The 14,122-nt window shown below is 50.3% G+C and overlaps 1 protein-coding gene across 3 annotated transcripts in view; it reads right to left on the minus strand.

Moving 5' to 3' along the window:
* Positions 1–538: 538 nt before the first annotated feature.
* CDC42BPG (CDC42 binding protein kinase gamma) overlaps positions 539–14,122 on the minus strand; it is a 53,273-nt gene continuing 39,689 nt past the window's right edge. For 2 of the 3 annotated variants that reach the window (XM_081842411.1, XM_081842409.1), the window contains exons 26-37: positions 13,559–13,698; positions 12,016–12,097; positions 9,851–10,067; positions 9,570–9,632; positions 7,680–8,267; positions 6,163–6,260; positions 5,189–5,273; positions 4,004–4,124; positions 2,779–2,896; positions 1,986–2,118; positions 1,746–1,831; positions 539–1,260 (exon numbers count right to left, since the gene is read on the minus strand). In XM_081842411.1, the coding sequence (XP_081698537.1) occupies positions 1,201–1,260; positions 1,746–1,831; positions 1,986–2,118; positions 2,779–2,896; positions 4,004–4,124; positions 5,189–5,273; positions 6,163–6,260; positions 7,680–8,267; positions 9,570–9,632; positions 9,851–10,067; positions 12,016–12,097; positions 13,559–13,698 (1,791 nt within the window). In that variant the 3' untranslated portion in view covers positions 539–1,200. The remainder of the gene's footprint in view (positions 1,261–1,745; positions 1,832–1,985; positions 2,119–2,778; positions 2,897–4,003; positions 4,125–5,188; positions 5,274–6,162; positions 6,261–7,679; positions 8,268–9,569; positions 9,633–9,850; positions 10,068–12,015; positions 12,098–13,558; positions 13,699–14,122) is intronic. The other variant, XM_081842410.1, reaches the window with a different exon arrangement.

Raw genomic sequence — 14,122 nt, forward strand, 5'->3', positions numbered from 1 at the left:
GTTGTGTTTGAATCTTGTTTCCCACAGGCATCTGGATGGCCACGGTGAGAACAAGATGCTGGCCCAGATGGACTACTGGCCTCATCCAGCAAGCTCTTAAAAGGCTAAGCCAAGCCACAACTTGGCAAGCATCAGCAAGTGGGGAGCGGGGGAGAGACAGCACCCACTTTGCTGCTCCTCATGTTCTTCTGCTGTTGCCTCCCTGCTAATCAGAGGAGAGCCCTGGTTTGACTTCAGAGTCCCTGCAGAGCTGGCCTTGCTACCAACGAGCTGCAAGCAAGGAACATACCTTGGTTCCAGCTTATGGTTGGGAGTGAAACAAACCACCAGCTGAGGTTTGCATGTTGTACTAAGCCGAACCATGGCTTTAATTTGATTAGCACACCACAGCAGCTCCAGTGCACCCCAATCTGTGCTTGTTCATACACGCTTCATGCCAACCAGACTGATGGAGGAGCAATGTGGCATCAAACCTTTTATTCCCCTCTCCCCCTCTATCCAGTGACTCCCCACCCCTGAGAAAACCTGCCAGCGGCACTGTCTTTTTAACTCTTTAATGCATTTTCTTTCTGGCTGAGATTTTGCCATTCCCTGAGAGGGTCCCTCTGCTCCTTGCCAGGGTGCACATCCGGCAGGTTGGCCCTCAAAGGGCACCCGTTTGTCTTGCCAACACCACCCCGCTGCTGCTGGCACGATGGTCTCAGGCTTTACTTAGAATATGGCTGAAAGTAGCATAGCTTTTGTAAAAAGTAAACGCTAGGGACTCTTTTAAAAATGTTTCCATCAAGGCTGGAGGGAGGCGGTTCTCATCCCGTTGCTGTTTTTGCAGTGTGAGGGGAGAGGGGGTTCAGGTGCATGTGGAGAAGAGAGAGCTGGTGGGGCAGTTGGGGGCAGGAGCAGAGGTGCTGAGGCAGCTGGGCGTGGCCTGCCGCGTTCCCTGAGATGTGGGGTGGGAGAAGTTCTTGCTGCATCCTCATGGAGGTTGGCTGACCCCCATTCCAGCCCCGGTCCACCTTCGAAGGCTGAAGTGCTGCGATCCAGGCCGCTTCACAAGGGCTGGCAGTCTCCCGTTGCCTCTGGGCATCTGCCAGGTGGTGCTTTGCCCTTCGAGTCCAGACAGGGAGGCACATTTTTGTGACCAGAGTCAAGGGAGCCAGAGCCGTCCAAGGCAGGTCTGCAGCCGGGCAGTGATGCCTCCCATCATGTGGAACTGGTGCTTCCTGGGCACGGAGGAAGGCTCTGCGTTTTATCCAAGATCTGCTAGAAGAGGAGAAGGCATGTGGGTGGGGTGTGTGGGTGAAACAGTGGAGTGTGAAAGCCCTGTGTTTATAGGGTCGGCATCCTATTAGCAAGGGCCTGTGTGGGTAGGGAGGGCCTTCGCCCACTGCTGTCTGAATATTCAGTTCCTGCACTGCAACGAGGTGAACTAAATGAGCCTTTATGTCCCTTCCAACTATTATTATTATTATTATTATTATTATTATTATTATTATTATTATTATTATTAATTTATACCCCGCCCATCTGGCTGAGTTTCCCCAACCACTCTGGGTGGCTCCCAATCAAGTGTTCAAAACAGTACAGCATTAAATATTAAAAACTTCCCTGAGCAGGGCTCTATGGTTCTTGGGAGAAAAGAGGCAAGGATTGGTGCAGAATAGGGATGGGAGAGGGGAATGCAAAAGGGCAGAACAGGAATCCAGGCCCCAGTTTCCTCCTGTCCCTTTTGCACAGGGATGCCTTACCTCTGCCAGCGTGGCACTGCCCATGCCAAAGCTCGGAGCAGCAGCGGAGGAGTCATCAGACATGGAGCTGCCAGACTTGTGCTTTACTGCGGGGACAAGAGGGTGGGCAGCTCAGCTGAGGAATCGCCACCTACACCCCCCCCAAACCCACTTGCTTGGGTGCCACTGGGCCACAGGAGAGCCCAGCCCCTGCGGCCCTGGGTGAGGTCCCCGCCTCCCCTTTGCAATGGCCCCTCTTACAGGAGGAGGAGAAGGAAGGACCAGCAGCTCCCGGGGTCCTGCCAGTGCCGCCTGCAGCCGAGGGGCGCCGGGTCTCGGAGAGGCTGCTGCAGCGCATCCGGACTTGAGCCTCTCGCCTCTTCTCTTCCTGGGCCTGGAAACAAAGGCCGTGAAAGGATCACACTTGAGGGAGAAGGGAGGGTGTGTGGGGGAGAACAAGCACAAACAGGTTGGAGGACCCAAGGATGCTGGGACCTGTCTTTTTCAACAGAGAAGGACCAGATTTCAGCACTGAAGAATGATAGAAGTTCATAGAATTACACCTGGCATGGAGAAAGCAGATAGAGGAGAAATATTTCTCACTCTCTCATAATGCATAAACTCATGGGCATCTCATGAAACTGAATGTCAGAAGAATCGGGACAAGAGAAAAGAAAGCGTAGAGTTAAACTGTAATTCGCTTCCGTAGGAGGCAGGGAGGGCCACCAACTTGGATGTCTTTAAAAGAGGATGGGACAAATTCCTGGAGGGCTATTGACAGCTACTAGCCACAAAGGCGCTGCTCTGCTGCCACAGTTGGAGGCAGCGATGCTTCTCAATAGAAGCCACAGGAGGGAAAAGTTGCTGTTGTGTTTGAATCCTGTTTGCGAGTTTCCCCTGGTTGGCCACAATGAGAACTGGATGCTGCTTTTAGATGCGCCATTGGCCTGATCCAGCAGGGCCTCCTTATGCCCTTAAAATCAGAGGCTGCCCTTTTCTCCTTGGACAACCCCTGCAGCAAGGAGGCGTGTTCTGAGTCCGCCACACAACTCACCGCATGCAGGTCCTGCAGCTGGTGGTGCTTCTCGCCCGGCCCGACATGGACCAGGTGGTTGAAGTTGCTGGGGCCGGAGATGAGCTTGGAGCGGAGGGTTGGGTCGCGCATCATCTCCCTGCAAGAGATGAGAAGGCTAGCAGGAGGGGGAGGGTTGTAGGGCTGGAAAAGGGCAACTCAAACCATCTAGGGGCAGAAGCAACTCTACTCAGGGAAAGGGCCACAGTTCAATCTCCTGCAGCACCTTCAGGCAGGGCTGGGAAAGACTCCTGCCTTAAATCCTGGAAAACTGCTGCCGGTCAGTGTCAACAGTACTGGGCTAGATGCACAAATGGCCTGACACGGCATAAGGCGGATTCCTAACCCAGTTCTTCTTCATGCACTGCATAGTTACAACTATGGAACTCACTCCCACAGGAGGTAGCAATGTCCACCAACTTGGATTGGCCAGATTCATGGGGGAGGATAAAGGCTCTATAAAAAAAATAAAATGGTTGTTTTAACTCTTCAAATGTCTTAAATTATGATTGCTCATTTTTCTTACTGCTAATTCATTGCCTTATCTCTTTTGTAAATAGCTTTGATGTTGTTGGGTTTTTTTACAATTAAGTGGTGCATAATATACTAGCCTCCATGGCTATCCTCTGCCTCCACAGTTGGAGGCGGTAATATTTCTGAATTCCAACTGCTGGAAAACACAGGAAAGGAGAGCAGCTCTTGGGTTCGTATCCTGCTTGTGGGTTTCCCACTTGGTTGGAACAGGATGCTGGACTAGACAGGCTCTTCTGATCTCTTACGCTCATTCCACAACACAGCAATGTTTTTAAAAGAAGCACATGCCAAAACCCACATGCCAAAAACACTGTGATAATTAAGCATAAAGCAGCTTTGTGAGACAATAAGACAAGCATTTTAAAGCCTGGCATAAAACAAAACCCTTTTAACAGATGAGAAAGAGCCCAAGAGCGTGGACTGTTGGATCTTTCGTTGGGAGTCTTCCACTTTGTTCTCATGTACAGGCCCCACATCCCCACTTGCCGCACGCCAAGGTCCCTGAAACAGCCCCACCAACCTCACACACACGCGTCCTTCCAAGCGTCTCCGCCCTGGAGGAGAGAACCCCTTGCAGCCAGCTTCTGAAAATGTCTGCATGTCCTCTGAGCCCCGAACGCAATAGCAGCAGTGACAGAGACCCCACCGACAAGACGGCCACCATGCGCCTCACCTCCTCTGGTGTTGCCGCTCTTCCTCAGAGATCCGGAAGGAGAAGCGGCGCTTGTGCCTGGTCCTCACGAGGTGCCGCCGGCTGTTGTCCGTCGGCTGGGGGATTTCAAACTCATCCTGATCTGGAGGCGGTAGGGAGGAGAAATCAGTGGCTTCAAAGTTACAAGAAAGGAGATTCCGACGAAACATCAGGATGAACTTTCTGAGAGTAAGAGCTGTTCAACAGGGGAACAGACTCCCATGAGAGGTGGTGGACTCTCCATCCTTGGAGGTTTCTAAGCAGAGGCTGAATGGCCATCTGTCATGGATGCTTTAGTTGAGATTCCTGCATTGCAGAGGGCTGGACTAGATGCCTCTTGGGGTCCCTTCTACAATTCTATGGCTCTATGATACTTGAGGTGGTGGTGGTGGTGGTGTCATACTGATGTACATTTTATGCTATGAGGCTCAGTTTGGTCAGAATTGAGTACACACTTCCAGGTAAGGTAAAGGTTAAGGGACCCCTGACCATTAGGTCCGGTCGTGACCGACTCTGGGGTTGCGGTGCTTATCTTGCTTTATTGGCCGAGGGAGCTGGCATACAGCTTCCGGGTCATGTGGCCAGCATGACTAAGCCGCTTCTGGTGAACCAGAGCAGCGCACGGAAACGCCGTTTACCTTCCTGCCGGAGCGGTACCTATTTATCTACTTGCACTTTGACGTGCTTTCGAACTGCTAGGTTGGCAGGAGCAGGGACCGAGCAACGGGAGCTCACCCCGTGGTGGGGATTCGAACCGCCAACCTTCTGATCAGCAAGTCCTAGGCTCTGTGGTCCCATTACACACTTACAGAGTTAACGCTAAATGCATTACTTCTGGTAAATGTGCCACCATAGCTGCTAGAGGGCTGTGAAAATTTGTGTCCCGGGCTTTTTAGACTCGTCTACCCATGTACTATCTGCAACCAAAGGGGCGCATTGGTTGCCAGATGTGAGATATATTGGTATTATTTTCAGTTCTCCCACCCCACGAAGTGGGATGCCCTGGAAAGTGTGAGGTGATAATTGCTTTCGGACAATGTCATATAACTTCCCTGCTAACACATCAGGACTGAAAAGTTGCCTGGAAGCAACATGAGCCCTGGGCCACCTTGGGGGGTGTGTGTGTGTGTCCCTCACCTATCCCCTTGCTCCCCTCCCCCCACTTACCAGCTGCCTTGTTTCTGAGGTATGTCAGGTGGACTTTCTCGCTGCCAAAAGTGCAAAGGGAGCCCTCAGGATTCAGTGCTCGTACCTGGGAACCAGAGAAAGGGACACTTTTCTGAAATATGAAATTTCTAGAGAAAAGGTTTTGTTCCAGATGGGGTACTTGCCAACCTGGGGCAGAACCCCCTTCCCTGCAGCATGAGAAGGCAATTCTGCAAAGTTTAGGATGATGCTGACAGCCTCCCCCCACCCCCACCGAGATGAAGCCCTTGATCCATACCAGCACACCCACCCACCAGAGGACCCTGGAGCTCATCAGTTATTCCTAACCAAAACAATCCTGTTTTTAGCACGCATATGCAAAATAGGTAAGAGGACAGCTGCAACCCTGGGAGTAAGGCCCATGGATCTCAGTGCATCTTACTTCGGAGTAGACATGCATTGGGTCACACTGTTAAATCGTTTGACTGGCCAGGTCAATTGATCCAAAGACCATCAATCAATTAAAAACACTTGCGAACAAAACATTAGTTTATCGTCGTCATCATCATCACCCGCCTTGCACCCCAAGGACGCAGGTCAGGTTACAGTAATTAAAACCCAATATTAAAAACAGTTCAAAACAATGTAAAATCACAGATATGAGTCCTAAAAATATGTATCTCAAGTGTCAAAAGCTGGGAGGAAAGATGCGTCTTCAGCATTGCCGAAAGCTGTATAATGAAGGTATGGAGGGAGGGAGTGCAGAGGAAGTCCCCCAGTTTAGGGGCTGCCACAGAGAAGGCCCTGTCCCAGGCTGCTGAGATGCCAAACCTCTGAGGGTGAAGGACCCCCTCCACCAATCTCAGCCCCTGAGATTGGCTGTAAGGATGTGATAAACAGTGAAATGAAGTCAAGCGATTTGGGGAGTGGGGAGGGTAAACCCTACGGGTGAGGGATTAAGACCAAAAAACCTCCCAGAAGAAACCCCCACAAACCTTTTTCAGAGACACCGTCTGAATCCACTCAGCTTTCCTGACGTCAAACACATCAACTGCGTTCTCACTGAATACTGACAGGTACGGAGCATTGTAACCTGGGAGGGGGAAACAAGGACATGAAGACCAGATTGTCGGGCTGGGGTGCACATCTCCCCTCATTCATCCAGTGCTGCAGTCAGCACTGCAAATATCTGGGCGCTTGGGGTGGGGCAGACACATATGGACCCACAACCCTCTGGCTGCATCATTCAGCCTGGCAGATACAAGTACCTGTCTCTGGATTTGGGTTCAAGTCTTGCCTGGGTTGATGCACTCTTTATTTAATTTTAAAAACATTAACATTTGCACTGATTTCCTCCCCCCCCCCAAGAAAACACAGGCTGCACGCCACAGCTAGAGATTATAATCTTGTATCTATTATAAGACAGAAACAAAAAACTCCAAAACCCAACACCACTGGTACACTCTTTATTAGTGGGTGGGACTTTGACTGAGTGATGGAGCACCCACTTTACCTGCCAGAGACCCCCAGTGGCATCGCCACTTCCAAGGATCAGGTCAGTGGCAGGGGATTGGAAACGCCGGCTAGTCTGAGTGGACTGCACTGGGATAGATGGACCAATGGCCTGGCTTCTTCACTAAGGATTTATCCACACTTATCTGTCCTCTGCTCTTTCTTATCTGCCCTTCGCTCTCTCCAGGCACACGCCTTAAAGCTCCATATCTGAGCACCCTTCTTTTTTGCTCCAGAGCTTTTCTTGCAAAACCCCGCTCTTTAAAGCTCAATCAGAGCAAACTGTAGTCTGCAGGAAACCCAAATTGACATTTGCTCTGATTAAGCACTAAAAGTGTAGTTTTTCACAGTGAAAGCTCAGACACAGAGCTTTTTTCCTAAAGTTTTTATTATGTCCTCCCAACTTCCCACCCCCTTTTCCATGGTGTTTCTGTTTCTCTCCCTCTGCTACACCCCGTCTTCTATCTCTTAAACCTTAACAAAGCTATTGTAATTTTCAATCCCTTTGGTTGTTCATAGTTTAAATCCTGCTCGTGTGTTTATAGGCATGGGGCTTTTAAGAGCAGACCAGTGCCTGGAAAGAGTGGGGCAAAAAACTAAGGGTGGGTAAGCCCTGAGAGTCTGTCTCTCTGCCAACCACCAGGCCTCCTCCCTCCGCTGCCACCTGGGGGCAGCCATTCCTTAGGCTGCCTCAGTGGGAAAGATGGGGAAGCAGCAGACTCAATCCATCGGCTTTGCCAAACGCCCAGCTCCACCAGGCCCCTCTGACCCGAGCTGTGCCAGCTGGTCATTAGAAGAACAACTGTTTTTATTGGTGCCTGGGTTTGGTTTCCCTTCCTCTACCCTCCCTGTCCCTTTTCCTTGTGTGTCGTGTCCTTTTAGAACAAAAGCCTCTTGGCAGGGACTATCTTTTTGGCTGCAGAGTGAGGAACATGAGTATAAACCATGAGTATATTTAAATAATCTAGACCCCCCAACCCCAACCAAAAGGGGCACTTACAGCAATTGAGGGGAGGCGCGGGCCACATCAGCTCCGTGGGGCGGCTCCTGCGCCCCTGCCCATCCACGTAGAGGCCAAAGCCACTGAAGCAGAGGATCAGCTCGCTCAGGCTGACCTCCACGGCCTTCAGCGCTTCCATGTGGGTCACGGCGGCTGCCCGGCGGTCCTCGGGGTGGGGCAGGCTCACGGGGGGTCCCTCGTTGAGCAGAGGGTAGAGGGAGAAGCTGGAGGGGCATCCAACGCACAGCCGGTCGCCCAGGATGTCCAAGCACTGAACGTAACCGGGTGCCTGGATCTCCTTGATGCGCCGGTGGGGGGGCCGCGTGGCCGTCAGCTGGAAGCAGAGGACCTGCCGCTTGCAGGCCACGCAGAGGACTGGGGTGGTCCCGCGGCAGACGAGCCCCACAGCCACCGCCTGGCAGCCCTTGGCCTCCACCACTTTGGTCCCCATGGCCTCCGGGGTCTCCAGCTCTGCCCAGGAGAAGATGCGGAGGCTGTGGTTCTTGCCGCAGAGGACGGAGAGCAGCTGGGCCTTGGGAGAGACCAGGAGCAGCTGCACCCGGCGGCAGTCCCCAACCTGAAGCACATCTGGAGTGGGGGGGGAATTTGGGGCAGGGAAAGAAGAGGCACAACTCCGTTACCAGCTAAGGACGGGAACTGTGAATTTGCAGAGGGAGGGGAGGAAATGGCAGGTGACCGGGGGTGGACACAGGCCAGAAGTGAACAGTAATTCCTCCTCCCCTAAATATGTTTACATCTTACATGGGGGTTTGAATCCAAGGGTTTTGCACAGATGCAAAAACACATTAAAAGGGAAGCTTTTAATGTTTGATTCATTACAGTATTTTGATGTTTTGTTGGAAGCCGCCCAGAATGGCTGGGGAAGAAATAATAAATTATTATTATTATTATTATTATTATTATTATTATTATTATTATACTCAAGTCTTTGGAACAGTACCACCACATGAGCATCCCAGGGCTCCCAGAAATGGCTCCCAGAGTGGGCCTTGTTTCCTAAGCAAGGCAGAGAACTTAAATCCTATTTTTGCGCCAGGTTTCCTCAGTGCAAAAAGCTTTTGAGCTCTCTGCCTTGCTTAGGAAACAAGGCCGTCTCTGTGCACTGGCTTGGGAGGTCCTTGGATGCTCTTGCAAGATCTTGTGGGGCTGTCCAAGTTCCTGCAGTCCCGCGGGAGCATCCCAGACCTGGAGAGATTCTTGCTCCCCATTAAATTTGCTTGTGTTTAAGTCGTGCGATTTCAACCACCCTGCCTTTGACTGCATGTGGTTGAAATTGCGCAAGTTAAATGCACATAAGACGTGACCATACTGTATTGGGTTTTTAAAAAAAATTAAGGTGGGGAAAGCCGATAAGATATATAGATCAGTAAAAGGAGAATAGAAAACTGAAACTGTGACTGAGTAAAGTATAGAGGTGGAGTGATGACACAAGGTTTGTATCAGAGAGAAATCAGATCAGGAGCCATCAGCAAGCAAAAAATTAACTGGATGAGGGAAGGAGCAGTTTGGTGCAGTTGTAGACTAGGCAAGAGGGATATCGATCTTAATAGGTTAAACAGTCCCCCCCAAAGGATCCTGGGAATTGTGGTTTGTTTCAGAGTGCTGAGAGACCCCTATTCCCCTCACAGTGCTACAGTTTCCAGAGGAGTTAAAAACCTTTAGAGCAGGCTTTCTCAGCCTTGGCCCTCCAGATGTTTTTTGGCCTACAAGTCCCATGATCCCTAGCTAGCAGGACCAGTGGTCAGGGATGATGGGAATTGTAGTCTCAAAAACATCTGGAGGGCCGAGGTTGAGGAAGCCTGCTTTAGAGTCCCCAGGGACCCAAAATATTACAGCACTATGTAATTCGAAAGATAAACAATACTAAACCATTTGTCCGGAGGTGAATCAAAAACAGGCCGTCTTCTGTACCCAAAGCAATCCGCTCTCTGTCTGCAAAAGGGAACAGATGACATTAGAAACACACTTCCTTCTCTCAGTTAGGGACTCAAAAATTCTGCCCTCAGGCAGATCAGGCATCTCATCGATAGGAGAGCTGAGAGCCCTGCCCAAGCCTTGCTCAGCCCCAATGGCTGATGCTTAGGGTGCTTTGCCCCCAGACCCTCTCCCTCCCTCCCTCCGAAAGCAGGCCTGCCCTCTTCCCTGCGTACCTATGATGGCTGCCGACAGGGCATGGGGGATGAAGGGCAGGGTGTTGTCGTAGGCCTCCTTGAGGATGTAGACGGTGCGGTCGTGGTGATGGTTCTCACGCAGAATGCGGTGCAGCTCGGCCAGAACCTCCACCCACTTCCTCATCTCCCCTTCGCTGTCAGCCAGGAACAGCATCGAGCTGGTTGTGTGCGGGGAGCTCAGCTGAGAGGCTGTCACCTGAGGATGGAGGCACAGGTAAGTTGTTCTGGTCCCTGAGAGGCAATCCGAGCCCAGAGGAAACTCCAGGTCATCCAAAGCTTGCCAGGAAGAGGAAGAGGAAGAGGAGGAGGAGGAGGAGAGGCAAAGGGGAGCTGGCCTCAGGGGCACCCAGATGGAGGAATCCTTGCCTTGACTAGCTGGCTTTCAGGTCCCCCAGCTCCCTGCTGGGACCCAGATCTCTTCTTCCCCTGCTCTGCATCATATTGGTGATATTATGTTCTCTGTAATTGCTTTTGGAAACCGTTGCTAGTTGCATTGAGATTTTTACTTATTCTGTCCAGCTAAATATTGTCCTAAGATAATTAGAAGGTACTTGAAAGTATCAGATAGGCCTAGGATTAGAATAAGAATGTTGTACAGTGGTACCTCGGGTTAAGTACTTAATTCGTTCCGGAGGTCCATTCTTAACCTGAAACTATTCTTAACCTGAAGCACCACTTTAGCTAATGGGGCCTCCTACTGCTGCCGTGCCACCGGAGCACGATTTCTGTTCTCATCCTGAAGCAAAGTTCTTAACCCAAGGTACTATTTCTGGGTTAGCGGAGTCTGTAACCTGAAGCGTATGTAACCTGAAGCATATGTAACCCGAGGTACCACTGTATGGATTTAAGTCAATAAGAAAAGAGATGAAGATAGTAAATTGAAGGAGTAAATAGTAGTCGAAAGATGATTTTGGAGAACTGTTACAAGGTGATACAATGAAATTCAGTTAGGGGGGATTCGAGGAAGTCAGTTAATAATGGAATTTAAAATGAACTTCAGAAGGAATATGTGTTTTTATTTTTATTTTTTATTTTAGTATTGTAATGTCTTTTCTTTTGTATGTTTTATATGTTATATCTGTTAAAATCAATAAAAAATTTTGATTAAAAAAAAGGTTTTACTTATTCTGTTTTATAGTGCCGTGGTCTTAGCTGGCCACTTAAGTGTCCTCACCAGCATCCCATAAGAATGAGCAGGTTGCAAGAGATGCAGCCAAGTGATGGTGCCCTCCAAGCCTGTGCCTGGGTCTCCTCCACCCGCCCAACCCATCTAGCTGCTAGGGAGGAGAGCAACAGCCAGTGCGGTGAATGTGAGCCGAGCTGGAAAAGCAGGCTGGAAGCTGGAGACACAGAGACCTGTTTGCTCTGTGCTGGATCCAAAGCTGCGGCTGAAGGAGAAGCAAGATCTGTTGGGGTGTTGATGCTGTGAGCCTCTGTGTCCTATGCTCAAGTTGTAGAGATGTGTAAACAAAACCATATATCCTAAAGACACCACAATCTCTGCTGACCCTCATTCCAAGGAAACCGAGCCCTGGAACCGCGAAAGTCTCTCACCACTCAGATTGCATAATATCACCCACCCTCTTTGTGGTCAGATAAACTGGGGAGATCATTTCATCAAATTTATTCAGAGGACAGAAAAATTCGCTTGGGTTTTCTTAAGGGTGGGCTCCCTGTGTGCTGTAGCACAACCTCTTTCTTTTTCCTAAGATTTTGTTTGTTTCTTGCTGCTGCTGCTGCGAGGGTCAGGAGTAGCCATCGTATGGCAGTCCAGCCTCCATTCTGTATCCTCCCCAAGGCCCCAGATCTCATTCTAAAGGGAACCTCACCAGCCTGCTGCCTTCCAGATATTTTGGACTACAACTCTGATCATCCCTAATCAGCACAACTGTGGTGTGTGGGGCTGATGGGAGTTGTAGTACAGCACATCTGGAGGGCGCCAGGTTGGCAAAGGCTGTGCAAAAGGTGTCTGGGGTGAGGAGGTTGGCAGAGACGAATGGCAACTGCCAAAATTTTGGGGGGAGAATATTCGGAAGAGAATGGCCTTTTTTCTCTAGAGGAAAAGAGACACCTCAGAAATTTTCTCTGAAAAATGTCTTCTGAGAAATGGGGGCTCCTCTCTCCTGTCCTCTCTCCTTCCTTACCCGGAATATGCAGGGCACGTCTTTGCTGCTGGCATGGATGACGTCTGCTGCCAGGACTGGAGCCACGGAGAACTGTTCATCCCTGTTGCCAAAAGAAAAACAGGAGCCTTAGAGACACCCCTCTCTCCCCTGAGTGGAGGCTGAAGGGGAGCCTTGTGTTATCTGCAGGACCACAACCACAGCAAGCTACAGTGGTGCCTCGCAAGACGAAATTAATCCGTTCTGCGAGGCTCTTCGTATAGCGGTTTTTTCGTCTTGCGAAGCAAGCCCATTGACAGCTTAGCGGATTAGCGCTATTAGCGGTTTAGCGGCTTTTAGCGGATCAGCTGATAAGCGGCTTAGCGGCTTAGGAAAAGGGGGGAAAAGGGGAAAAACCCACAGGAACTCGCAAGACATTTCGTCTTGTGAAGCAAGCCCATAGGGAAATTCATTTGCGAAGCGCCTCCAAAACAGAAAACCCTTTCGTCTAGCGGGTTTTCCGTCTTGCGAGGCGTTTGTCTTGCGGGGCACCACTGTACCTCAGGGCAGCCATGGGGAACCCAGGGCCCTCCAGATGTTCTTGGACTACAATTCCCATCAGCCACAAGCAACATGGCCAATAGTCAGGTAAGATGGGAGTGCAACAACCTCTGGAGGGCCGCGGCTCTCCTGGTCCCACCCCATCCTAGTGGATGAGATAATTTTGGCGATGGAGGTAGAATCCCTGTTGCTCCCTCTTTCATTTTGGGCTATTTCCCTCACCCAGGCGACAAGGGAGAATTAAGGACTACCTAGGACTGCCTCTGGAAATGGCAATTCCTGGGTTGAATTCTCCTAAAATTTGCACGGTGTGCTGGCACCAGCTAAGGTGTGTCTCCCCACCACACCCCCAATATCACCTGGCATCCTTGGTTATGACATTTGGCATGTCTAATTCCCTTTGGGGGTTAGAGGAATGCCTGCATTTGTTTATTTTTTATTTCATTAAATGTATATACACTTTCTAAGAAAAGCAGTTTACAACACAGACAGAGCAATAATATTCTCGGTAAGAAAAGTTAACAGCAATAATTTCAGACTTTCAAAAAGTTAAATCTCGCATCAGCTTTCTAAACATATTGTCTAAACAGGACTGTTTTTAGCAGGCACTGAAAAAAAGCACAGCGAGGACACCTCCCTAACGTCAATCAGCAGGGAGTTCCAAAGTGCAGGTGCTGCCACACCAAAAGATCAAGTTCTTACAAATGGGGAAGGGGTATTATTATGTGGCACCTGTAGCAGTCGCAGTTCTGCCAATCGAAGCAGAGGGCATTGGGGAGGAAAGCATGGAATTCTCAGCAGCACAACTCCAGCTGCGTATCCCACTGAAAACCAGTGGAATCAAAACAAACGAAAAGAAACAGAAGGGGGTAATGGAACCGTTTGTTCTTTACTTGGGCACCCCTAGAGATAATGGGTGGTTTCCTTCTTCATTTAGGGTTCCTGGATAATACTAAGGCTCTGTCAGAGCTCCACCCCACGGCCACCCACAGCACCACTTCCTGAGCAAGTTGCACCTGCTTACCTCATGTCTGTAACGTGCATGATGCTCACGTCGCATTGTGCTGCCTTCCCCTCTGGCACATCAAACAGGAAGATCTTGAAATCGCTGACGATGGCAAAAGCCCTCTGCCAGCCTTTCTTTACCCCGGAAGGCTTGGGCACCTTTTGGGGAGCGAAGGTGGTACAATCAGAGAACATTATTTCAGCTGCAAGGAGTCCACCCCATTCCCCTTCCAGCATTGCCTATACCAAGGGTGACAAATCATTTTTGACCACCATCGGCCAAATCACTGGGGGCTGCATGCCAGAAGGATGTGCGGCCAAAAGCCTGGTCCAGTGACCCCACAATCTCGCAGGACCCACCCCCCAGGCACCCAGCCCCTCCCTCTTCCTAGCAAATCAGTTGAGGAAGGTTATTCCCCCTTCCCACTCATCCAATGATCAATTTGATGGTCAGAAGGGGAGCAATTTTCATCCTCAAGGAGGCTGGGCTCCTGCAGCGTCTCCACTTCCATTTTCTCCCCCTTTTCGACACTGCAGTCAATGTTGATGGGCTCTTGGTGTTTATCTGGCAGAATGTGCCCAA

The sequence above is a fragment of the Podarcis erhardii genome, assembly GCF_964252035.2.
Source record: "Podarcis erhardii genome assembly, chromosome: 15".
Taxonomy (NCBI): Eukaryota; Metazoa; Chordata; class Lepidosauria; order Squamata; family Lacertidae; genus Podarcis; species Podarcis erhardii.